General features: G+C 48.7%; 1 protein-coding gene across 2 annotated transcripts; it reads right to left on the reverse strand.

Annotated features, from left to right (window-relative positions):
• Positions 1-683: 683 nt before the first annotated feature.
• LOC311354773 (transcriptional regulator ATRX-like) lies at positions 684-24,837 on the reverse strand. Of its 2 annotated transcripts, XM_084474622.1 has the most exons (35): positions 24,694-24,837; positions 22,424-22,509; positions 22,229-22,281; positions 21,519-21,562; positions 21,308-21,435; positions 20,659-20,769; positions 20,364-20,473; positions 20,153-20,220; positions 18,163-20,060; positions 17,750-17,816; positions 14,195-14,346; positions 13,797-13,955; positions 13,550-13,715; positions 13,327-13,429; positions 12,668-12,835; positions 12,227-12,371; positions 11,451-11,560; positions 10,735-10,878; positions 10,003-10,180; positions 9,393-9,530; positions 8,950-9,125; positions 8,231-8,348; positions 7,819-7,955; positions 7,455-7,528; positions 6,882-6,961; positions 6,449-6,608; positions 6,231-6,328; positions 6,030-6,138; positions 5,362-5,539; positions 4,827-5,021; positions 4,233-4,376; positions 3,496-3,606; positions 3,207-3,302; positions 1,401-1,529; positions 684-1,153 (listed from the first exon to the last, which is right to left on the reverse strand). In XM_084474622.1, exons 1-35 carry the CDS (start codon positions 24,711-24,713, stop codon positions 1,037-1,039), a joined length of 5,970 nt encoding a protein of 1,989 aa, XP_084330748.1. In that variant the 5' UTR covers positions 24,714-24,837; the 3' UTR covers positions 684-1,036. The 2 variants fall into 2 exon arrangements, with proteins under 2 accessions (XP_084330748.1, XP_084330747.1); XM_084474621.1 differs by having other exon boundaries at positions 1,019-1,529.
• Between the last annotated feature and the right edge of the window lie 1,810 nt (positions 24,838-26,647).

Genomic DNA, 26,647 nt, shown 5'->3' on the forward strand with positions numbered 1-26,647 from the left:
ATCCTATATGAGGAGTCCCTCACCCCTACCTGCTCCTTGAAGGCTGAACGCGGTGTAAAGATGTTTTGCTGAAGGACTGAGTAGTTCTACACTCTGTGGAGCTGAGCTGTGTTCTCGTGTGTGTTTGAGCGGAACAGAATGGACATCTGCTGATGCTAGGCAGCTGCCCAGGGTTCGTTAGTTAACGGGCGGTGGGGGGCTCTGGGAACAGCTGCTCCCCCCCCCGCAGCAGGTCACATGACTGCCAGGAGTCTCCAGAACACCCGACTGTCTCTGGATAAACGAGCAGGACTGTGCAATGCTTCCTGCAGCAGCAGTATATTGATCAACTCCTTTGTTTATGGAAGAAGGAGAAACGTTTCATGTTGGTTCCACTAGTTGGAAATATGTGTTCTGAACTGCCTCAGTTTGAAATAGAACAAATGTATTGAAGCCTCAATACATTTGCTTTTATGAAGAACTGAGTATCCAACTCTTTTGAAGGAGCCTAAGAATATTCATTCGATATCCCAAATGATCACAAGAACAATATTCAACCTTGTATGGCGGCTGGAATATTATAAATGTTAAAACCCTTAAAATGCCTACAGAGGTTTTTGTAAATATCTTTATTATAAAAACAGGACTATCTTGGAGAAGATTAACATTTTACTGCAAAAATACAAAGTAAAGTGGAACGGACTTCAAGAACACAACCGGTATGCTGTCCCTTCACAGCACTTTACGTTAAAAAAATACTTCTGCTCTCACTCAACTTCACTGCTTCAAATCGTAAGGGAAAGCAACAACCAAACCCTTTGTACTTTACACTTTAACAGCCTTTCATTAGAAACGACTATATCTAATTACATCAATGAGATCATGGACCGAAAAAAGGGGTAAATCCCCTCGATTAGGCTCATCGTTACCATCCGTTAGCTCGTCCAGACAAAGTTCGTTAAAGTGCAAATTCACGTGTTAGCATCGTAATGCTAACGCTAACAAAGCTGCTTTATTTCAAATTAAATTAAGAGGAAGGGTGTGGGCCCGGGGCCCGCTACAGCGCGTGGCTCTGCGCTCTCGACGCCCCCTGGGGTGGACGGGCCGTTGCCATGGCAGCCTGAATCTCCTGGTCGCGCCGGCTGGTCAGGATGCTCTCGATGCACTGGGTCAGCTGCGGTAGCACGACATCACGGTAGCATGTTAGCACGTTTGAACTGCCGCTGTGATGTCACCACAGGACGGGCGTCGACATCACAACCGGAGAGACGTGTGACGGACAGGCCGGCCGTCTCCGCGCCGACCAGCTGCTCGTCACACCGTCCCCCCGCTTGTGATGTCACACATGGCTGTGGACGGCCGCTGGTCACATGAGACCCGGCGGTGGCGGCGGGGGGGGAGGAGCCAAGCGGAGGACGTACCAGCTGCTGCTGGGCGAGGACCTGCTCGAACACGGCCTGCCGGCGCTGCCGCTCCTGCTCGTTGGAGAGCCGCCAGCGCTCGGCGTTGTCCCGGATCACCGGCTCCGAGGCCGTCTGGTGCTGCACACGCTGGGAGGGAGAGCGGTTTAAAAACCAGCCGGTAAAACAAGCGGTAACGAGAAGTAGAGTGTGTATTGGAAATGTTCTTTGAGCGAAATGTTATGGTTAAAAAAACGCGCGGGGCCATGTGATCGACGGACTGGCACCCTCCAGTGAGGGGGACGGGTTAAAGTCCTCTCCTGGTTTGGAGCTAGCAGTATGCTAGCTCCAGTGTTAGCGGTTAGCAGTATGTTAGCTCCAGCTTAGGGGTTAGCGGTATGTTAGCTCCAGCTTAGGGGTTAGCAGTATGTTAGCTCTAGCTTAGGGGTTAGCAGTATGTTAGCTCCAGCTTAAGGGTTAGCAGTATGTTAGCTCTAGCTTAGGGGTTAGCAGTATGTTAGCTCCAGCTTAAGGGTTAGCAGTATGTTAGCTCCAGCTTAGGGGTTAGCAGTATGTTAGCTCTAGCTTAGGGGTTAGCAGTATGTTAGCTCCAGCTTAAGGGTTAGCAGTATGTTAGCTCTAGCTTAGGGGTTAGCAGTATGTTAGCTCCAGTGTTAGCGGTTAGCAGTATGTTAGCTCAAGTGTTAGCAGTTAGGAGTAGGCCATCACCAGCGTTAGCGGTTAGTAGTATGTTAGCTCCGGCACAGCGGGAGTTATGAACTAGGTCCGGGTCCTATCTGTAGCCTTAGTGATGGACCTGAGGTCTGGTCCTAGCGGTAGCCTTAGTGATGGACCTGAGGTCTGGTCCTAGCGGTAGCCTTAGTGATGGACCTGAGGTCTGGTCCTAGCTGTAGCCTTAGTGATGGACCTGAGGTCTGGTCCTAGCGGTAGCCTTAGTGATGGACCTGAGGTCTGGTCCTAGCTGTAGCCTTAGTGATGGACCTGAGGTCTGGTCCTAGCGGTAGCCTTAGTGATGGACCTGAGGTCTGGTCCTAGCGGTAGCCTTAGTGATGGACCTGAGGTCTGGTCCTAGCGGTAGCCTTAGTGATGGACCTGAGGTCTGGTCCTAGCGGTAGCCTTAGTGATGGACCTGAGGTCTGGTCCTAGCGGTAGCCTTAGTGATGGACCTGAGGTCTGGTCCTAGCGGTAGCCTTAGTAATGGACCTGAGGTCTGGTCCTAGCGATAGCCTTAGTGATGGACCTGAGGTCTGGTCCTAGCGGTAGCCTTAGTAATGGACCTGAGGTCTGGTCCTAGCGATAGCCTTAGTGATGGACCTGAGGTCTGGTCCTAGCGGTAGCCTTAGTGATGGACCTGAGGTCTGGTCCTAGCGGTAGCCTTAGTGATGGACCTGAGGTCTGGTCCTAGCTGTAGCCTTAGTGATGGACCTGAGGTCTGGTCCTAGCGGTAGCCTTAGTGATGGACCTGAGGTCTGGTCCTAGCGGTAGCCTTAGTGATGGACCTGAGGTCTGGTCCTAGCGGTAGCCTTAGTGATGGACCTGAGGTCTGGTCCTAGCGGTAGCCTTAGTGATGGACCTGAGGTCTGGTCCTAGCTGTAGCCTTAGTGATGGACCTGAGGTCTGGTCCTAGCGGTAGCCTTAGTGATGGACCTGAGGTCTGGTCCTAGCTGTAGCCTTAGTGATGGACCTGAGGTCTGGTCCTAGCGGTAGCCTTAGTGATGGACCTGAGGTCATGTCCTAGCCTTAGTGATGGACCTGAGGTCTGGTCCTAGCTGTAGTGGTGCTGACGGAGGTCGGGGGAACACTCACCACTCTATTGATGTAGTCCTGCAGGCTGCCGCAGCGCAGAGACTGAACTTTGACAAAGGCTGCGTTGACTGCCCCCTGGCTCTGCTTCACCAAACCCTGGAGGAGGAGAGGAGAGGAGGAGGTGAGGGAAGAGGGGAGAAGGGAAGGGGAGGAGGGGAGGTGGAGGAGGTGAGAGGGGAGAGAGGAGATAGGGAGGAGAGGATAGGAGGTGAGAAGAGAGGAGATGAGAGCGGAGGTAGGGAGGGGGAGGTGCGAGAGGCGATGGGGAGGAGGCGGTGAGGGTGTGTACCATCAGCTGCTCGTTGGTCTTCATCTGGAGGGAGTCGGGGCTGAGGTCCGGGACTGAGATCTGGAGGGGGGGGGCCCCCGGCCTGGGCTGCTTGTTCAGTAAGAAGACCCCCTGGTGGGAGAGCAGGTTGGTTAACGCATTCACCAGGTAAGGTAAGGTAAGGTATCCAGGGAACTACTGGATAGGTTCACCGGGTAACCAGGGAAACTACTGGATAGGTTCACCCGGTAACCAGGGAAACTACTGGATAGTAGTTAGCAATATGTTAGCTCCAGCGTTAGCAGTTAGCAGTATGTTAGCTCCAGGGTGAGAGGTTAGCAGTATGTTAGCTCCAGCGTTAGCGGTTAACAGTATGTTAGCTCCAGGGTGAGAGGTTAGCAGTATGTTAGCTCCAGTGTTAGCGGTTAGCAGTATGTTAGCTCCAGCGTGAGCGGTTAGCAGTATTTTAGCTCCAGTGTTAGCGGTTAGCAGTATGTTAGCTCCAGCGTGAGCGGTTAGCAGTATTTTAGCTCCAGCGTTAGCAGTTATCAGTATGTTAGCTCCAGCGTTAGCGGTTAGCAGTATGTTAGCTCCAGGGTGAGAGGTTAGCAGTATGTTAGCTCCAGCGTTAGCGGTTAGCAGTATGTTAGCTCCAGGGTGAGCGGTTATCAGTATGTTAGCTCCAGCGTTAGCGGTTAGCAGTATGTTAGCTCCAGCTTTAGCGGTTAGCAGTATGTTAGCTCCAGGGTGAGCGGTACCTCGGCCTCGTACTCGGCCCAGGCCGCCTTGCGCTCCGCCTCGCTGAGCTCCTCGTCGGCCTTGTGGTCCAGCAGGGTCTCGTGCTCGTGGTATGACACAATCTGCTCCTTGCAGCTCTTCAGCAGCTCCGACAGCACCACGTCCTGGGATGGGAAAACCGTGTTAGTATGGCACGACACTGGGGTGCAACTGTCGTCAGAGCGTTCATTACTGAAGCCAACAGAGTCTGTGGGACCCAACATACTCTGGTAGTAGAAGTGGTATTAGTAGTAGCATCGGTAGTAGTAGTATAGTAGTAGTAGTAAAATAGTAGCAGTAGTAGTGTAGTAGTAGTAGTAGTAGTAATATAGCATTAGTAGTAGTATAGCAGTAGTATAGTAGTAGCATAGTAATAGTATAGTAGTAAGAGTCACCGCTGGCTTCAGGGTTTAACAGTAGTAGTATAGTTAGTAGTAGTATAGTAGTAGCATAGTAATAGTATAGTAGTAAGAGTCACCGCTGGCTTCAGGGTTTAACAGTAGTAGTAGTAGTATATTAGTAGTAGTAGTGTAGTAGTAGTAGCAGTATTATATAGTACAGTATATAGTAGTCACCGTTGGCTTGATGGTGGTGGTGGTGCGCTTGCTCTTCTTGGAGTGCGGGTCGTCCAGCATGTCGGGCTCGAACATGTAGAGCTCCGTGAGCTCAAAGAGGGTGAAGTGCCTCTCGATCTGCTGCTGGTCCACCACGCGGAACGACAGAGACTGCTTGGCCACCTGGCGGTCGTAGATCTTCTCCTCCATCGTTCCCTGGAGAAGGTCACAACCATCACCACCAATACAGACAAGAGACCCCCACCAGTAGAGCACCACAACCAGTAGATCACAACCAGTAGATCACCACAAGTAGATCACAAACAAGAGGTCACCACCAGCAGATCACAACCACCACCAATATCACCACAACCAGTGGATCACCATCAGTAGATCACCACAACCAGTAGATCACCACCAGTAGATCCCCAGAACCAGTGGATCACCGCAACTAGTAGATCACCACAACCAGTAGATCACAAACAAAAGATCACCACTAACAGATCGAGACAACCAGTGGATCACCACTAGTAGATCACCACCAGCTAGATGTTACCTGGGCCAGGAAGCGGTAGACGAAGACGTTCTTCAGCTGCCCGAAGCGGTACACCCTGAAGATGCTCTGGATGTCGTAGGACGGGTTCCAGGACGCATCGAATATGATGACCCGGTTGGAGGCCACCAGGTTGATGCCCAGGGACCCGGCCCGCGTGGAGATCAGGAACAACCGGCCCCTGGGACACGGGAGGGGAGGGGAGGAGGAGGGAGGCTAAGGTTAAGGGAAGACTCCGCAAAAGACTCAAGACTCACTTGTTCAGAGTTCACCTAGACTCTGCATAGCCTACCCTACCCGCCAACCCCCCCCTCCCACACACCCCTCTTACTCACTTATACATAAAAATAGTAATTAGTATCGTGTAGCATCTTATCCTAGCTATCTTTGTTGTATACAGGGAATGGGTTAACCTAGCGGTTGTTAGTGCTTTGCACTTGGTCCTATGAACATCCTTACTGTACTGACAGCGATATCTTGTTGTTTTTCTTTCTTTCTGACAAATGTACTTATTGTAAGAAGGAAGGATGCAGACTTTTATATAAATAAAGATATGCAGCACTGAGGTCACCGATGATAGCTTTGATCTCAGTTAGTTTGAGGGAATAAAGCCTTCTGATACCGGAAAACACAGAACGCAGAAAACCCAGTCCGACTGGGGTCAGACGTACCGGGTGTTGGCGGTGTTGTTGAAGTTCTCCGCCCACTTCTTCCTGAGTGTAGCGTTGGTGGTGCCGTCCAGGCGGTAGTAGTCAACGTTCCTGACCCAGGAACCATTCCCTGCAGAGGGGAGAGGACCAATCACAATCATTGGTCAGCTTTGGTCCCGCCCACCACCTTTATAAAGACCCTCTTTACCTAGGTTAGCTTACCGTTATAAAAGGGGTCTCCAGAATTCCTGTTCTTGTGGGCGTTCATCAGGAAGTCCTCCATCAGGTCCAATGAGATCAGGGATTGACTGAACACCAGGCTGGGGAAGAAACCATAGAAAACCAATCAGACATGAATAGTCAAAACTAATAATACAAAGTTCAGTCAAAGTAAATAACATAATGAATAATTAATGAACCAGGGAATGCTCGCTGCTTACACTTTATCCCCCAGCTCCTCGGCCATGCGGAGGATCTCGAACAGCAGCACCATCTTCCCAGAATGCTCCAGAACCGAGGCGTCGCTGGGGGTCAAGAGGTCGCGATACCACCCCTCCGACGACGGGCCGTCCGCAGTCCAGCTGTTCGACAGCTGCGCCGCTGAGCAGAGAGAACAACCATTAGGATACACTGGTAAACTAGATACGCATGTAGACTACCTACACATGTAAACTAGACACACCTGTAAATACATACATATATACATGTATACATACAGTATATATACACACACATATGTATATATATATAATGTATACTCATTATATTTTCTACTATATGTATATATATATTTATTTATATATATATAGACAAAAGGTTCCAACTCGTTTCAACATCAGGTTAACCTTCAGATAAATGTGGAGTTTGTAGTACCTGCTGCTGGGAAGGGTTGGTTTGAGGTTACTCTGCTCCCTGAGCTCTGCACCTCCCTGTCTCCTCCTACTCCTCGGTCACTGGGCAGAGCAATGTGAGTAGGAGACAACATGACGTCACTATAACTTCAGCACAGTTGAAGTGGAAACACTTCACACTTGAATCAGCCCGAGAACCTTTCCATTTGCTGCAGCTTCTTATCCTAATATGTGTCTGACCTAAATGGTTTCTGTTTAACTAATATCTGTACTTTTCTTTGGCTGTGTTGTAGGATGTGTTTAATGTAATGAAGTAGTGTACTGCAGCTCCTCTCATGCAGGTCTCTCTTTGAGAAGAGATGTTTAATCTCAAGGGATTTTCCGTGTATAATAAAGGTCAACTCACTTGTATTCTCCAATTCTGTCCTAAATTGTACATTTTATTGTATTTGAATGGTTGTCATTTGACTGTGTTTGAACAGGATTGCTGTCTATGTAAGAGACTAGCTTACCTCTATGACCTGTGACCTGTGTACCCAGTCCATTTCAGAATAACAATATTGGTATAAATAATATGAATAATATCAAAATTAACCTCTGGATCATGCTGGCGCCGTCTGGACCCAACAGAGCAGAAGCTTTCATCTGGTTCTTCCCCTCAAACTTCCCCTGGAGAGCACAAAACCTTAGTTTAGTTTATGAAGACTAAACCACAGTTTAGTTTACAAAGACTAAACAACGTGTAACTACAGTTCAGTTTACAAAGACTAAACCACGTCTATCTACAGTTGTACAGTTGTCTCTTTATTTTATTGCACTGACATAGCAGAAACCACATCCTAGTATGTGCAGCTTACCTGGCAATAAACATTTGTTGAGAAAAAGAAGACAACATACAAGGTAAGAGGTAAGTTAAGAGGAGAGGTTCACTTAATGAACGAGGACATGAGCCCGCTCACCTTGTTCTCCTTGCTGATGTAGTTGAGCTGCAGGCACCAGGGGTGGGTCCACACACGACCCAGGATCTGGAAGTCCTTGAAGAGGCTGGAGCCGGACCCGGGCTTCACCCTGCCGCGGTCCCCCGCCTGTCCCACCGCTGCAGAGACACCGCCATGAGACCCTCTGTACCCCCCAATGAGACACTGTAGCCCCTGTCTCACCTCCCCCACATGAGACACTGTAGCCCCTGTCTCACCTCCCCCACATGAGACACTGTGCCCTGTCTCACCTCCCCCACATGAGACACTGTGCCCTGTCTCACCCCACCCCACCCCACCCCCCATCTGTGTGGACACTCCAACTTGTGAAGTGACTTTGGGTTAGACCTAAGGCCTCGTGATACAGCGTGATTGGACAGCAGGAGGGTCTTACTGGTGTAGTGGTCCAGGTAGTGGCGGTAGAGGCGGTACTGCAGCGGGGTCACCCTCACTGCCAGGACGTACTCGTGTTTGGGGGGGAGGAACTTGGTCAAGGCCGAGTAGTCCCTCCTCTAGGGGGAGAACGAGGACACAACGTGAGCACTCTCTCTCTCTCTGTCTGTCTGTCTCCCTCTCTCTCTCTCACTCACTCTCCTGCTCCCTCTCTCTCCCATACGCTCTCTCCCGCTCCCTATCTCCAACACACTCTCCCCCCCCTCACACTCGCCCCCCACTCTCTCTCTCACACACACAGTCTGTCTCCCCCCCTCGCTCCCTCTCTCCCCCTCCTCTCTCTCTCTCTCTCTCTCTAGACAGTACAGTGTAGTACCTGTATACAGAAACCACTACTATCTCAGTATGTAACCCAGTACTAAACATACCAGTATTTGTGTCAGTAGTGTCTGTACAATACCTGTACCCAGATACCAGCACTAGTACAGTATGTAATACATACTATTGTGAGTGTCAGTGCCTGTATGCAGCCGGCCAGATACTAGTACAGTATGTAATACATACCAGTGTTAGTGTCAGTACAGTGTAGTCAGCCAGCCAGATACCAGTACTAGTACAGTATGTAATACATACTATTGTCAGCACAGTACCTGTACCTGTACGCAGATACCAGTACTAGTACAGTATGTAATATATACTATTGTCAGTATAGTACAGTACCTGTACGCAGCCGGCCAGCATGGCGTGCAGGACGTGTGCGCGGTTCTTCATGATGCGGACGTCGCGGGGCGTGGAGTCGGCACACTGGCCGTTCTGGATGGGGTTGATGAAGCGGTTCCTGAACTCCTTCAGAGAGCCCAGCAGGTTCTCCTTGATGAAGCTCACCATGCAGTGGTCTGCGGGGACACGCGCTGGTCAACATCTACTGGTGTATGAGTTGAGTCTATGCACCGACTTGTAAGGAGGATACTCAGAAATGACCGTCTTTCCCACTATCTGTGAAGTCACTTAGCAGTAGCTTCAATCTCAAGGCACTTACAGTGAAGTCAGGTGTTTAAGGAGCAGGTAGGGGTTAGACAGGACAGAGACAGGTCATTAAGGAGCAGGTAGGGGTTAGACAGTACAGAGACTGTGTGTGTGTGTGTGTGTGTGTGTGGACCTACACTCCACCAGGTTGTTCTGGAGGGGGGTCCCGGTCAGCACCACGCGGCGGCGGGTCCTGATGGAGCTCATGGCCTTGGAGACGTTGGAGGCCTCGTTCTTCAGGATGTGGCCCTCGTCACAGATCACAAAGTCTGGACCTGCAGGGGTCAGGGGTCAGACACCAGGGGTCAGACACCAGGGGTCAGGGGTCAGACACCAGGGGTCAGGGGTCAGTGACCAGGGGTCAGACACCAGGGGTCAGACACCAGGGGTCAGACACCAGGGTCAGGGGTCAGACACCAGCGGTCAGACAGTAGGACACATGTTGACAGACCTGAGATCAATTCCCTTCCCCAGGCTCTGTCCTGCTACGTCTGTCTCTGTCCTGGACTTCCTTGTTTTTTGTGTTGAAGATTTTTTAGAAATAAAGTTAATATTGAATCAAGACAGGTTCTGACCCAGGTCAGGTGTGTGTATATATATAGTGTGTGTGTGTGTGTGTGTATAGTGTGTGTTTGTATATAGTGTGTGTGTGTGTGTGCGCACGCACGTGTGTGTCAGGTGTAGGTTCTGAGCCAGGTTAGAGGTGTGTGTGTGTGTGTGTGTGTGTGTGCGTGATGGGGTTCTGACCGGGCTGCACCAGGGTGCTGTGGAAGACCTTCTTGGCGGTGGGGTCCCGTATCCTGTGGCCCAGGGAGAAGTTGCGGTACATCTCGTAGCCCATGATCATCACGCCGCCGTCCCGCTGCCAGCGCTGCAGCGCCACCATCCGCTCCGCCGCGTTCTTCACCGTCGCCAGCTCCGTCACCTGAGAGCAGGACGGAGGAGTTACTGTTACAGAACAACCGCTCCGTCAGCTGAGAGCAGGACGGAGGAGTTACTGTTACAGAACAACCGCTCCGTCAGCTGAGAGCAGGACGGAGGAGTTACTGTTACAGAACAACCGCTCCGTCAGCTGAGAGCAGGACGGAGGAGTTACTGTTACAGAACAACCGCTCCGTCACCTGAGAGCAGGACGGAGGTCTTACTGTTACACAGAGAGAGAGAGAGAGAGTTTGTTTGTGTGTGTTTGTGTGTGTTTATATAGGCCAAGTGTGTGTGTACAGTATATAGTGTTTGTTTGTGTTTACATAGGGTGTGTGTGTATATAGTGTGTATTTACTGTGCACACACATGTGTGTGTGTGTGTGTGTGTGTGTGTTTATAGTGTGTGTGTGTGTGTGCACGTGTGTGTTTATATTGTGTGTGTGTGTGTGTGTGTGTGTGTTTATATTGTGTGTGTGTGTGTGTGTGTGTGTGTGTGTGTGTGTGTGTGTGTGTGTGTGTGTGTGTGTGTGTGTGTGTGTGTGTGTGTGTGCGTACCGTGACCCGGTCGGTCCCCATGCCCTCCTGCCACTTCTTGAACTCTGCCACCCAGTTGAGGATGGTGTTGAGGGGGCAGACCACCAGGGCCGTCCGGAACCGCAGGCAGCGTGACTGCAGCATGGTGTGGAGGAACGTCACCACCTGGAAGACAACCGGGACCACCACAGGGAGCGTCACATGGAAGGTTGGACCGGAACGTTGGAATGGAATTCCATTTTCCATTTTCCAATATCCAAATACTATAGTTTTGTAATTTAATATCATAACAGAATATCATTTATCATTTAGAATATCGTAATGTATTATCATTTCAGAATATCACTATAGAATATAATTTTGCAATATTGTAATTGTATATCGTAATAAAATATAATTGAGCAATATTTGAATGGGATATCGTAATAGAGAATACATTTTGGAACATTGCAATGGATGTTCCATTGGAATGTCGTACTGTAATTTTGTAATGGGATTTCAGAATCAAATGTAATTTGGGAAATTGTCATGGGATATCCAGATAGAATTTCATTTTGGAATATGGAATCTTGCAATGGAAAATTAAAATGGAACATATAACATATCAACTAAACTATATGGCCTTTATGTACTATCTGTGATTAATATCATCATGGAAAACTACACTGGAAAACTGCAACGAAACATGGTGATGAAGCAGTGAACAGGGCTCTAGATGGTGTGTAGACGTAGCCCACCTGCAGGGTCTTGCCCAGGCCCATGCAGTGGGCCAGGATGCAGCCCGAGCCCAGGGAGGAGTTGGCCTTCTGCACTGACTCACAGCAGCAGTCCCACATGAACTGCACCCCTAGGGAGACACACAAGGAGAGGCCGCGTCAAACCCAGAATCTACCGCTAGTGACATCACAAGGGGGAGTGGCCTTATGGCACCCAGGATCTACCGCTAGTGACACAACAAGGGGACCGTAGTGATGAATGACGCGACGCGAACCACCTGATTCAAGCGGATTTCACAAACAAGTTGAAATATTTTAACTTTTCCGCGAATTTCACTTGATCCTTGAGTAAGTCATTGTTGCCGTTTGGGTAGTCCCGGAGCTCTATAATATCTATATAATTAGATCTATATGATGTAATGTAATGTAATATAATATAAAATATCACAGCCAAAAGCTGTGTGCGCCTCCGGATGACATTATGAACAATAAACGATGGCGTTGGGTTCTCCGACGTCTCGCGGCCATGGTTGGGAAGGAACTGGGGGAAAGAACCATTGTTGTTCAACAAACTCGCACAAACACACTTGTGTAAATATTTGCTTTGCTTTCGGTGTAAACGCACAGTCATGGTCGTCTTCCGTTTTGCCTGAAGACCCAATAGGGTCGAAACGTTGCTGTGAATTTTTCATTAAATTAATATGGGAGCTTAAGCAGTGCTGCGGACAATACATTTCTTTCCCCTTGTCTGTTTTGTGACATCAGAAGTGGGGCGTGGCCAGCAGAGGGCGACCTACCATCCACCTGGTGGGGCTTGAGGCGGGTGACCAGGTTGCGGTGGACCTGGACCAGCGGCTCCTTGGTGGATCCGTCCAGGTCCAGCACCAGCTTGGTGGTGATGGGCTCCACCACCTGGGACAGCTCGTCCCCAATCACGATCACCTAGGGGAGGACAGGGAGGGGAGGAGGAGGGGGTGGAGGAGAGGTGGAGGAGGAAGAGGAGGGGGAGGAAGAAGAGGTGGAGGGAGAAGAGGGGGATGAGAGGAGGTGGAGGAGAGGTGGTGGTGGAGAAGAGGTGGAGGAGAGGAGGTGGAGAAGAACAGATGGAGGGAGACGTGTTAGCCTGGTCTGAACCCAGTGGGTCAGGAGAACCTGGTCTGAGCCCAGTGGGTCAGGAGAACTGGTCTGAGCCCAGAGGGTTCTGAGTGAGGACCAGCTCGGTCCAGATGTTGGCTCACCTCCCTCAGCTCCTCCCTCTGCTTCTCGCGCTCCGCCAGCCGCTTCCGGCGCTCCTCCTCCTCCCTCAGCGCCTCCAGCGTCTCCGCCCGGAGGTGCTCGTCGTTCAGGATGCCGCGGATCTTCCTCCTGCCCTTCGGCGTGTTCTTGCTGTCCTCCTCCTCCTCCTCCTGGGAGACACAACATGCAAAGATTACATCAGTGACAGTCTGGATACAATTAGACAGCGTGTCTAAAGTGGGTTAACAAGAAGTACCAGGATGTAACAGGAAGTACCCTTGGAACAGGAAATATAGATGAAGTTTAATGTGCAAAGGTAAATGTCCAGGTTTAGGGTGGTGTCTAAGGTAAGGGTGGTGTCCATGTTAAGGGTGGTGTGGGGGGTAAGGGTGTTGTAGGGTGGTGTCCATGTTAAGGGTGGTGTCTAGGGTTAGGGTGATGTCAAGGTTAAGGGTTTTGAAGGGTATGTCCACGTTAAGGGTTGTGTTTAGGGTAAGGGTGTTGTCCAGGCTAAGGGTGGTGTTGGGGGGTAAGGGTGTTGTAGGGTGGTGTCCATGTTAAGGGTGGTGTCTGGGTCAAGGGGTGGTGTTGGGGGTAAGGATGTTGTAGGGTGGTGTCCAGGGAGATGAGAGCCAACACCAGTGCAGTGGTGTTCAGTTACCTTCCCGCTGTCAGAGTCCGACAGCACGATGTAGGACGGCGTGGGCTTCTGCTGTTTCTGGAGGTAGCTCCTGGTGGCCTCCTTGTCCCCGCCGACGGGCAACCTGCCGTGAGGAGAGCAAACCGTTCAGCCACCCTTCACCTCCTCACACCGAACATCAAACCCCCAACACACACACGGTGAAGCACAGACGCATCGAGATCCACCAATCGGAGGGCCGCACCTTTTAGACCTTCCTCCGCCCTCCTCCTCATCCTCGTCTTCCTCCTCCTCCCCGCCCCCCTCGTCGTCTCCTTCGTCCACCTCCGACAGACTCAGCTCCTCACAGAGGTCCTGGTCCTGGTCCGACACCGACGTGGTTGATGTGTCCTCCCCGCCGCTCTCGCCGTCTGACCACAAGCAACACGACACATCAGCTCCCCCGCTCGCCCCGGTCTGCAGCCACCCCCCCCCCCCCGGGGTCAGCTTACCAGGGTCAGACTCTCGGGGGGTCTTGGCGGTCCTCTTGCCCTCCTTCTGGGCGGGGGTCTTGTCGCCCAAGGTGAGCTTGTGACGGAGGAGGTGGTGTCTGCTGCCGGGGGCATCGGACGCGCCACTGGAGGCCTCGGAGGCGGAGCCGGAGCCCTGCTCTGAGCGCCAGATGTGCGCAGAGGAGCCAAATACATTATTACTATGAGTACAGGCCTGGCTTGGCAGCGCTGGACCCTGGTGGTCTGGTAGGTACCAGTGGCTAATGATCAGAGTTTAATTAAATGTCTTCAAGGTTGGTGAATTAAACAAATGACAAGATTAGAGATATGCTACAGGTCTGTCTTTAGGAGACCCCTGCAAGCGTTTCAAAACCATGCGAGTCATGTTAATCACTTACCTCCATTATTGTCATCCTCCTTCCTGCCCTCAACCCCCTCCTCTTCCTCTGAGGCGGAGTCTTCCTCTTCCTGCAGATCATCGTCCGACGACAAATCGTCCCCCGAAGAGTAGTCGGCTTTGATTTGGGCCAAGAGTATTTTCTTAGCGATTCTTCAGAAGTGGGGGAAGAGAAGGAGAGAGTACCTGAGGGTCATTTCATCATTACATGCAGCTGTTCAACCGTTCCTGACCAGATGTGCATCTGCAGCTGTGTTTCGGGAATGGGGGGGGAGGGGGTTGAAATCACTTCTATGAAAATGTATTTTAAAGCACAGTTCCAGGGCTCAGGGATTCATTTCTCGTTTATTCAAACTGTGTCCGTGATTGCTTTCCTCTGCCCGTTAACCTAAAAAGGCAGCGACCATAGTCAAATTGGCAGTCATGCATTGTCAAAGTTTTTGTTCTGAGATGCCAATACACAGATCTGTGATTTAAAGTACATTGTATATATATTATATAATTAATTAATAATAATTAAAAGAAAATGCATAAAAAGACCAGAGACATCAGATGTAATAATTTATTACAGAAGATTTGGCGCCACGGAGCTCATTTCAGTCCATCTTGAAACAAAACATCAATAACAGGATGCCAAGACATGCATGACAAGGGACACATGGATATAATGTACACGTTACATGTCTAGCACTGGAAATATGTTTAACATAAACATTGTTTTTATATTCCTTTGTCCGGGGGCAAGCTTCATTTCAAGTCTTTTTTGCCGCCCAAACCCCTTGCCTTGGCGCACACTGTCTCTACACAACAAAACACATAAAGACACAGGGCCCTCCCAGCTGAGAGAAGGCCTTTTGTTCTACCAGACTGAGTTCAGTGGGGATGGACAGTCTAGATACCGGCTCAGACCGGAGCCCTGCGCCAACACTAAATACTTCTTAATAGAATGCGCCCGAACGTTCCCGCTTATCTAAGGCAGTGGAGGCCTGATCGGGGTCGTCATCTTTGAAGAGAGAGGCAGAAAGCATATGGAAGAGAAAGGAGAAAGACATGAGACCCATTACTCAGGAAGCAACACCATCATCATCACCACCACATCAGCTCCCAGCCGAGAGCATCTGCAGAGAACAATCCACCACAAGACCTGAAAGTAAAACATAGTCTGCAGCCCGGAAGGTCACGGGGAGGTCAGCACGGGGAAGTCAGGGCGGCAGCATTTGCAATACTTTGCATATTTGGAAATCCCAAAACTCTCCCACTACTACTGACCACAAAAGCACTTCCAGTGGTCATTTGACAGGGAGCAGGGAAGTGATGTACACAGTTTAAGTAAGCTACATTTGATTCATTTGTGGCCTATTTTTCCATACCACATCTGTTTGACGCAGTGGCAGTAAAACTAGGGTGGAGGTCTATAAAGTCTGGTTTAACTGGGGCGTCACGTCATCATCATTTGTATTTCATACAAATAAGGTGGCGAAGAGATATATGATATCAACGCTCATGATGAAGACCTGAGCATTCAGTGTTACAGGGTAACCTAACAGAGTGTAGGCTAGGTCCTCTTACAGCTCATTGAACAACAAGCATTATTGGACTCCAAGGGGACATTTTAGGGTCAGATTTTAGGATCAAATGGAAGAAGTGTGAGGACTCATTGAGAACATTAAACTCCACGTCCCAATGAAACTACGAGGAGGGAGAAAATGGAGGTTCCTTAGCCTCCACAGAACACGTCCTGTTCAGACTCTCTATTTAAAGGGGTACCGTCTAAAATAGCTGTGGATGACCGAGTGACGAGATTAGGAGTGACGCACCATCATGCTAACCGCTGAAGGCGACAGAAAACTAGCTGTGGAAATGTGAAGTCCAGCTGCTAATCAGATCCATAATACTAGTGATAAATGCTGTGGATTTAAGTTATTAAATCCATTTAGGGAAGTGAAGAGGGCATGGAGACAGGCCAAATGACAGAATGACCATGATCATAATAAGCAGGGACCTTTACCCCAAATAAGAACTATAGCCATCTCATCTTCCACATAAGTAATCAAAACTAATTGTCATTTTACAATAATATACCAGACCAAAAGCGGACCTTCTGAATGCATCTATATATTTGAATGTCCCATGTTGTCATAGTTCATTTAGAGGAGGTGAACGGGAGGGACGGACGAATGGGGGGGGGGGGTGGAGGTAGTGATTCAACAGCATGACACAGGAACATAAAGGCAGGTTAGAAATGGAATCGACTGTAATCCACATTTCTCATCGTTGATTGGTATACATTTTTTCTCTAAACGTTCTCCAGGAGAACAAGTTCAAAAGTAGGAGCTATCCACAGGGATTGTGGTCTGAGATGATAACTTTTTTTACTTATTGATTAATTCAAGGCGTAGAAATGTAAAATAATTAATCGTCTATTCAAACATTGGTCCCACATAACAAGACACCGGCACTCGGATCAACCCAAGCCAGAATTACACCCCAACTGTTGAACTCTGAAAACCATGTGCTCCCAGAAACGAGTGGAAAGTGTCTGGGATTTACGGCCTCGTGGCCTCAAGGTGAAGACCTATGTGACGCAAAACCAAACAACTATCACGGCAGTGTGAAATCTCCTTTATTTTAGGATTTGTGTTTTCACAAACGGTCCTGTACAACAGTCATTTCCTAAATGAATTAAAACAGATCAAGTTGGTCTCCGCAGAGGAGCCGAACTTTAGCATGGAGTTCGGTTCTGTGGTACAGTACCGGCAGGATGAGGTGAAGCATCTAAGTTTCTATGTGCAGAGCAGCATGTCTCGCTCAAATCATCGAGTCCAATCTTAGTGTTTCTAGAATCCATTAGGATTATACTGGTTGGTAATCGCTCTCACTTACATCTATGAGGTATTTCCGAATGACATGTAAACATGAGCTGGTAAACTTGCATACTTCACCTGTGTACGTCACAGCATTCAGTAAGTACCTAAGCTTTACATAACGGTGTTAGTTTCACTCTCTTGTGCATTGGGAGTAACAGTGAAACACAGTGAAACTGAAAAGGTACAAAGAAAACAAAAACAGAACAACAAATAGAATACTGTGTCCAGATAAGCAAGTAACACTTGTTGATGTTCAGGGTGAGTGACCACTCAGGGACCACTCTTCTCTACACTCAGGGACGTTACCGGAATATCACAAAGCCAACCGCTTTTAACAAGAAGATCAGACCACAGAGGACGGTTTCAGAGTCACTGCGTCGGGAGGAAGGCGGTTAGACTCCGTGACAAACCTTGAAGACCCTCCTCAGAGGGAGTACTTCACTTTTCCCTTTGCCTGACTGCAGCTACGTTTGGGTCTGGCCTGGCTCGAGCGCGTATTGGGTAATGGTTTTGGGCGGGACTTGCGCCATGGCAATTTGGTTCGTTTGCGGCCGGATTTAGGCTTGGGGCTCAGCGTTAGGACGGTTTGGAGGTCAGATTGTGGATCGGACTTGGGGCGTGGCCTGTTAGGCCTTTGCTTGCATCTAGCGCTTGTATGAGGCACTATGTCCAAAGTTTTTGAACCATACCTATTTTCTGGGTCATCGTCATCTTCTGCTGCCCAAGAGGGCCCAGAGTGGGACTGGTCTTCATCACCTTCAAACAACACATGGAACAGATGGTCTGTTACAACACACCGACCACACATATCACATATCACAGGTCAACAGGTCATCCAATAGGATGTTGAGTTGTCGAGATTTAAATATTAAAGTCGTTTGACTAGCATTTGCTATCTTCAATCACTATTGAACATAAATACAAACAACTCTTACAGGATTCCTTCTGGTAGAATATAGTTGATGTTAGAGAGACCAGGATTTGGTCACAACACGTGACCAAAGCGCTCACGTTGGACCTCTGATGAACCATCAAGAGCCCTACATGCTAACCGTCTCAGACATACAGCAGTGCTCCAGGGTGACAGTAGAAGAGCTCTTACCGGAGGACTGCTGGAACCCCGAAGCTCCCAGTAAGGACACGTTCTCCGTGATGGGCTTAATGCGCTGGTCGTCAGAGTCGCTCCCCGATCCAGCACCCGGGTCCGGCTCCGCCTCTTCTCCGTCGCTCCGGGACGAGGAGGAGGAGGAAGGGGAGGAGGGGCGCCGGTTCTTCCTCGGGAGTTTGGTCCTGTCGTCGGACAGCGTGGGTGCACTAGCGGCTGGCGGGTCTTCCGGAGGCCCTCGCTGGTCCACGCGGCTGGACCCCGCAGCCTCAGCTCTCGGGGAACCGGCGCCGGCGTTCTCGACCTCCTTCAGCTCGTCGTTGGACGACTCCGAGCCGACCCGCCGGGCTTTGGCCCGCCTCCCGCTGGCCTCAGAGTAGAGCTTGCGCTTGCGGTAGACCCTCTTGGGCGACAGCGGCGTGGCCCTGGACATCCGGATCAGGCACTTCTTCTCCACCTGCGTGGGCCGCGCGGCGGCGGCGGCGTCCTCGTCCGAGCTGTGCGTCATGGCGGCGCGCTGCAGCAGGGCGGCGGGCACCTCGTCCGACTCCTCCGAGTCGTCCCTCCCCAGGGCCGAGGCGTCCGAGGCCAGGTCGGCCGCCGCCGGGCCGTCGGGGTCCGAGTCGCTGCCGCTGTCGTTGGTGGACACCGAGGGTTTGGCCTTGACGTCACTGGGACGGCGCAGGGGAGTGGTCTTCACCCGGGGAGACCGCCTGTTATCCATCTCCTCCTCCGAACGCAGCACCTCGGCCACCTCCGCGGGGGCCTCCGTCGTCTTCTTCTCCACGTCGTTCTTTAGACTGACGCCAAAGTCTTGAGGCTCCTCCTCCGCTCCCAACGTCTCCTTCACCTCATCGAAGACCTTCACACCCTCACCTATGGCACTGGAAGCTGCTGGTTGTTGCTGCTGCTGCTGCTGTTGATGGTCTTGTTGCTGCTGCTTATGTTGTTGCTGTTGTTGTTGTTGTTGTTGTTGTTGTTGTTGTTGTTGTTCCACAGGCACAGGTGTGAGTTTCACTACTAGTTTTTTTAGCAAACCATGAGAAGGCTTCAGGTCTGCTTTTGGGGGTAGGAGCGTGGGTCGTTGTGGCAACTGAGCTGCATCCTCACAGGCAGACTTCTCTGTGTAGAAGGTCTGGACTTCGTCCATGAGCCCCTTGCAGTCAGAGTCGTCTTTCTCCAGATGCTCGGCAGCGAGATTCTGCAGGTCGGTCAAACGGCTTTTGTCTGCAAGGTCCATCTCTGATTGGGCCTGCCTCGTCGACTCCTCTTCCGTCTCCTGGTGTGGGTGGAGGACGGTCTCGCAGCAGTCCACCAGGTCCACATCACAGAACGCCTCCTTCAGGCTCTCCTCCAGCAGGTCGTGGGACCTCCGGAGGCCCTTCAGCACCAGCAGGAAGGACTTGAGATACAGCGGCCGCGTGCCGCAAATGCGTTTGTCGCTCCTCACACTCTTGATGAACTCCACAAACGCCGTGTTCAAGGCGTTGGTGGAGTCCACCAGGTGCTTGGCGTTCTTCACGAGGTCCTTGGGGACGTCCAGGGCGTTGTAGTTGAACACCACGTTGCCGTCCATGCCGCTGTGGTCCCACTTCTCGAAGGAGATGATCTGGGGCCGAGGGGGCAGGATGGCGTACAGCTCCTTCTCGGGCTCCTCCTGGTGCCTCCGCTGGTGCTGGTGCTGGTGCCTGCTGAGATTCTCCAGGTTCTCCAGGACGCTCCCGCAAGCCACCACCAGGTCCAGCAGGGGCTCCGGGTTGCACACGTAGCAGTACCATTTGCACTCCAGGATCCCCGAGAGCTCCTTGCGCCCCAGGTTCCTCAGGATGCACTTCTTACAGAAGGCGTTGCTGCAGTAGTCGCAGCAGATCAGGTTCCCCCCCTCTGCGCACCACCTGCACGTCAGGACCGGGAAAAACACGTTAGGGGGCAGGTCTTCTGGACCAGATTGGTTCCAACCCTTTTTGGTGTCTACGGTGCACTGTACCTGCACTGCTCGTCCATCCCATCTCCGTCCTTGCTTATGTCGTCACTCGAGTAATACTTGAAGCAAGACTTGAAGAAGACAAAAACATACAAGAATGTTTGAGTTAAAACGGAACTCCCCTTCAGTCCTCAAGTCCTCAACCAATCAGAAGGCTCGTCATCGTGTGATGACAGCTATGGGCCAAGTAATAAGTAAAGAGCCAAAGACTCACCTTGCATATGAGTACTTTTAGGATGGGGTGGCGGTAGAAGGAATCCCTCTGGAAGTGGTTCACCTGCCGACCGCACGCCGTACAGCTCACGATCTCGTAATGCCCGACCGCTGCGGAACACAAACCGAGGAATTTAGCATCACAATCTCTAACTGAATTGAAACTCTGAGAATGCCGATTCAGGGAAGCTCAAAGATCAAAATTCTTTTTATTTTCTCTAATGGTGCGGTTGGTGTGGTTCTGGCCCACAGACACACAGAATGAAGGACATGTCGGTTCCGGAGTGTGAGCTGACCTCCTCGTCTCCTTGTGAACTCCTTCCGGGAGACGCCCGACCTGCGGAATTCAGGACCCCTGAAGTCATCTCTGGAGCTGCCCACCGCCTCAGGCCGGACCAGCACGGTTCCTGTGAGGAGATCACACACCAATGTCATTGTCAATTGTCATGTCAATGCCATTGCACACATAAGGATTGATTGACTTTCACTGTTTGTCCATTTTGTTGTTTGTCAATAGGTACAAAGTCAGTTGACTGAGCTACTGAATACCTGAATTTCCCCAAGTGGACGAATAAAATATCTGTCATCATCATCATCAAGGCGTTCATTGGAGAATATTACAGACGGGGGAATCTTGAAATCTGAAAGGTCTCTATAGCCCAACTGCGGTTGCTACGAGAACTTTCAGCAGATACGGTTTGAGCCGATCGTGACATGGCTCATGGATACCCTCAAGACCACTTCCTGGTCTACAAACGTATTTATAATTATATATTTATCACTCAAGAACTGCTTTTTGATCCCTGAATCAACGCCCACATATACACCCTCAAGGTGAATTCTTGGTACATTTGGACTTTGGCAAATGTCTGACTCACAGATGAAGAAAGACTGCAAATAAAGGACTTCCAACCTCTGAGTGAACCGAACCACTGAAACACCCACCTTTAGGAAGTCTGCTGAGGTCCAGGTGTCCATTAGAACCGACCAACAGAGGTTCCCCTTCCTCCTCGCTCTCAGTGGACTCCCCAGACTCGTCCAGTCCTGAGTGCTTCACCACAACAGAGGCTTTTCTGTAACAGGGGAGGAGAGACTTGAACAGCCTTTCAACCACTTCACCTTCTCAATCTGGTAAAAAAAAAAGAAGCCCTCTCACCTCTTTGATCCAGAAGATCTGGCTGATTCTGTGGGTCTTGATTCCTGTAAAGCGAGATTCAACACCATATACTGTAAATTATGTTTGTTCTGGAGCCTGTGTGGTTTATGTTGTTAATACTAGTGGTGATCAATGGAAGTGCAGCATGCTTTGAAACAGGAAGCAGCTTGCTATAAAACAGGAAGTAGCCATTAAGTGTCAGTTTACATGTGACATTCAAGCAATGAATCTCAGCTCCAGTCTCATGTCATCCTTTGTTGAGATACCTGTTAGACGCATCGTCTTTTAACAAATTACGAGCTTCAGTAAACAAACTCAACACAGAACCCCGTTCTCCTCGAGTCATTTGAAGTTTCATGTTTAATTAACTGGATAGCTGGATGTTCATCTAGCGAGAGCTTGATATTCCAGCAGAAAGAAGTACATTGATTGGTTAGATTGGTAAGAAAAGATGAATAATTGGATAATAGTCATAATAATCATGCTAATTACACAAATTGTTGATGACTGTGGAGTGGGGAAATTTATGTTTTAAAGATTTGATCTGTTGCATATTCTTGTTGAACATGCACAACAATTCAACTAAATATATACATTTATTATCTTTATCTCAATACGAGCAAATATGAACTAGCCCTGATAGTGTGGCAGGGAGACTGGATATTAACAATGTAATAAAGTAGTAGTAAAGTACAAGTAGTATAAATCACCTCAGCAGTCCGACTGGTTAAATTTGGAAAACCATGTCCCCCGTTTTGAAGTCCTGTGGAACACATAATTAGAGTTAACAGATTTAAGTTCATTATTAAAAGGATAGCAATAAATCAAGTAGTTTTCCAATTTCCATTCGGTTATTAAAACAGTTAGAACTATACAAGTAAATCCATCTTGTTTGAGTTGCGTACCTTCTGGGATGTCCTCTTCAAGTGGAGGATGGGCCAGGAACTCATGCAGCTTATTCACCAGGACATTGAGCTTGCTTGCAGGTTGGCTAACAACACAAAGGAGAAGGTGAGCCACAGAGCCACATGTTAGAGCTACATATGGAGTCATTTACCTTTGGTCCCTGTGCTACTCATCACTGTGTGACATCACTAGAGGGTACCGGATCCGAGTGTGAGTAAACGTCTAAATGAAGCTCCTACAAAAATCGATCGTTTTTTTTTATTTCTGTATTCACGGTTTTCTGATGAGTGAAATCACTAAAATAGCTTTACTTTGGAGAATCTGGAATGCAGCTGTACTTAGTCAAATGCGACTCAGCTGATGGAGAAAATAATTGCATGCTGTAAAAAATAAACTTATTTTTAGTATTCCTTTCAGGCAGTTATCAAGAAAAATACAACTTTAAATAAAATCTTATAATCATGACAATAATCTTGGACCAGTAACAGTCATTTGGAAAATTCCAAGAGTTTATTTATTTTTGGATCCCCAACTATCGGTTTAATAAATGGGCTACACTTTTTTTTTACAACTAAAATGTGGTCTGGTCTAGCTTAATTTCAAACATTCAAAATGTACTCTATAGTGACATCACAAGTGGGAGTGTCCTCCCAGATGTATGACGCATTTTTCAACCTATCAACCGATCAGGCTTCTATCCACATCTGGATGGACCCTCCCACATGTTATGATTCATTTAATTTCGATGTCAGTCAACATCGCTAGTATCTGAAGGTAAATATTCGTGGAAGATCCATGGCGTCACTGGAAATGTTATTTCCTGAAATCTAATCTGCAGAGCATCGTAAATATGATGAACCATGGAAAGCATAATCAGAGAATGAAGAGAACTGGCACTCTCTGGTTTCTGAACTGGTTGCAGTAACACATCTGTTTATGCGAGGGCGCTCGCCGGTGAGTGCAAAATGAATGGGAGTCAACGGGGTTTCACCCTCAAATTCCACTTTTCTCAGGGTGCAAGTTTTTGTCAAGTAATTTGAAAGTCACATTCAAAAAGGGGGGCTAAGATAATACACTCAGCTGAATATTGATTTTTTAAAGTTCACTTAACTGTTCTAAAAATCTGTTTAAAAGATGATGACTTCACTGCCAGAGGTCCTGCTTTACGCCAAATTCTGAGTCACTTTGGCACTTTCACATATATAATATATATATTATATATATACATATAATATATAACAATTCACTTCGGAACGGAAAGTCCTCCTCAAGATAATGTTTCTGATTCTGCTTCAGCTTCAAATGCCATCAAGAGGGGTCTCTGGTCGTAATCAGTCACAAGCGTGCTAGCGTGTACGGCCAACAACGGCCCAAAATGTAAGAAATCGAAAGGAAATAAGTACTCATTCATTCGACTTTTGAACTATAATCTATATTGAACTTGTGGAATCTACAATAACATCTGCGGTAGTTCAACGACAAGCAGGTGAAAGAAACATTTAGCCGTCTAGCCCCATAGACCCCCATTCAATATGCACACTGCGATCACCCCCAGTGGAATTATAATGGAACTGCAACCAAGTTCGATACAATTGGGCTCAATAGAGAGTGCCAAGGCTCTCCGTAGACGGACTCTGGCATAATTGACCATAATGGAAATGAGTGATGTTGGATGGCAGGATTGGTTTAAATATTATTCCAATAATTAGGAGCTAACTTTCTAAGCAATGTTTCGGAGCTCTAACTATACACTTCTTCCCTACACAATATGTTGTAATGTTTACACCCCAAAAATTCCCATTTGTTATGAACGTCGCATTAACACCGCCAAACAAAATACCAGACATTCCCTGTATATATTTTGCAGTCAGTTTCCAGAATTACTTGACGTTTTAACTTAACGTGTGGTTGGTCCAGACCTCATCCTTGTCAAAATGATCCAACATATTCAAACCCTACATTGGACGCAGGAAGCTGACCGCTCACATAGATCTTAAACTCCCTTGTAACGTGTAACACACGGTCTGGGAAGCACTGGTACCCAGTACCAGTTAGACTGAGTGATGTTGTTTAAAACCAGTCTCCGAAATGAAACCCAGACAGAAACCCAAACAGCAGATCGACCAGGGGGGCTACACCTTCGAATCCCCCTTCTAACTGCCTAACCCCGGGCCACCTATAACCTAGCCTAGCCCTGCTAGCTCCGGTGCAAGTAGTGCTACACGTTAACCCCGCTGATCAAAATGCAGACCCCACCCCGCGCAGTTACCCGGGGATCCCCGCAGACATGTCGAGTGTGGATGTGGCCGCGCAGGGTTGTCATCCGGAGCGGTGATTCTGAGCCTTGTTATGGGGTAAAAGGTGACAATGGTTCATAAGGGGCTGCGTTCATCCGCCGCGGACCACCAGAGCCTCAGCCAAGATGGCGCCGAGGAGACGTGATGCTGCGTTCAAAGGGCGACGGGAGAATAGGACGTTATCGCCTCAGAAACCGAAGCTGCCTTACAACAACAGTTCATATAAACTTGTAATATTATGTGGTACATGTTGCTTGGATACAAACATAAGTCAATTGAAAGAGTCATAATAAGGACAGCATAGTGCAGAGTAGTTTTGTTCTGTGTTATTATTATATATATACATATATATTTGATTAGAAAATGGTAGACGGTTGACGTGGCTTAACTGACCATAGCTGCCCTCTAATGGTCATAAATCTCGTGATGCAGCTTTACACTTTGAACGGTTTGTGTTATGGACGTGCATCCGTCTGTTCTCCGTCTATTCTACGGAGGTGCCGTATATGTGAATGGCATATCCTGACGTTGGACCTCCTGAAAAAATACTACCCCCGAGGTAGTATGTTCTCCGCAGGAAATGCTAATTACCTTCATATGTGAATGAGCAGTAGGATGTCGGCATTTCACACCAGTGAAATGCCGGCGTGTTGATGACGCTTCGGTCTACGTTTGCATGTCAGTGGCACCCGCACCCTAATAGATAATCAGCCTATTGCCTTTTGTTCGCTGAATGGTTTAAAAAATATTTTTATTATTATGTTACACCTTTCCTGCTGTCGGCTCCCAGATTCTCCCGCCGATTTTCTCGGGAGTAACACCCTTCACTTTGACCGGCAGTGGGTCTGCTTATAGGTTTGAATATGGTCGGAATGAAGCAGCCACCGATTATTGACAGGCTGTGTACTTTATTCTTAGTTTCACTAACTTTACAGTAGGGCCTACACGTTTGCACAGACACAACCGGACTCGTTCATTACCTCACTAAACTGACACACGCTACCGCTCTCTCTCCTCGCTCGTCCACTCACCCACACACTGCCATTCTCGCGCACACACATGCGCTACTCTCCTAACAATTATTATTGACAACAGTTAGCTGAACATTATAGGGTCCCGTCCTTCCACTCCCTGTTTTCTCAGTTAAACACAGAAATCAACTACATTTGTCCCAGTGTTTGTTAGATGTGAAATGAAGCCAAAAAAGACGCTCTCTTCCTCCGGTAACGCAGTCGTTCGCAACGCCTTTCTTGTTCGTCGTTTCTTCTATTTGTCTGTAACTCATGCTCCAGTCTTTCATCGATCGATGCGGATGTTGTGGATGCAACGGAATATAAGCATCGCTGCAGCAACATTTAACATGATCGCGATGAGTTCTGCCCGTTTCGCCTGCGTGCTGTCTGCGGTCAAGCCAAAACAAACCCGATCCCGCAGCATATAAGAGTTTGAGACTAATTCAATAACCGATCGTCTTGGTGGATTTCTCTCTCAATCCAAATTCAGAAACATGAAAGCAGCTATTGTCTTGGGTGTAAACATGCATAGCCTACTGTCACATTCAACATATTTCATTTGGGAAAATAAACCAATCAACAGAAGAATCTATAGAACCAGTGTCATTTGGACAGTATCATGCTTCTCCGAATCAAACCACTAGAGGGCGGGAAAGATATCGATTTCCCTACTGAAGTAGATTTTCCTCCACAGAAACTTCAAAGTACAGTAGCCTATATCCCTCAAAATTATGGATTTCCAACTAAACACACACGTATTTCCCAATTTAATTCCATTAATCCGTTTTCAAAATGTTTTACAATGTTCTGACTTGCTAGCTAGAATACTGTATGTAAACACCAGAAGCAACATGCTTAATCAATTATTTGGCTGGCTCGGACCCACGGGGCCCGGAGGACCGCGTCAGAGCAG

This window comes from Micromesistius poutassou (genome assembly GCF_964030765.1).
Source record: "Micromesistius poutassou genome assembly, chromosome: 10".
Lineage (NCBI taxonomy): Eukaryota > Metazoa > Chordata > Actinopteri > Gadiformes > Gadidae > Micromesistius > Micromesistius poutassou.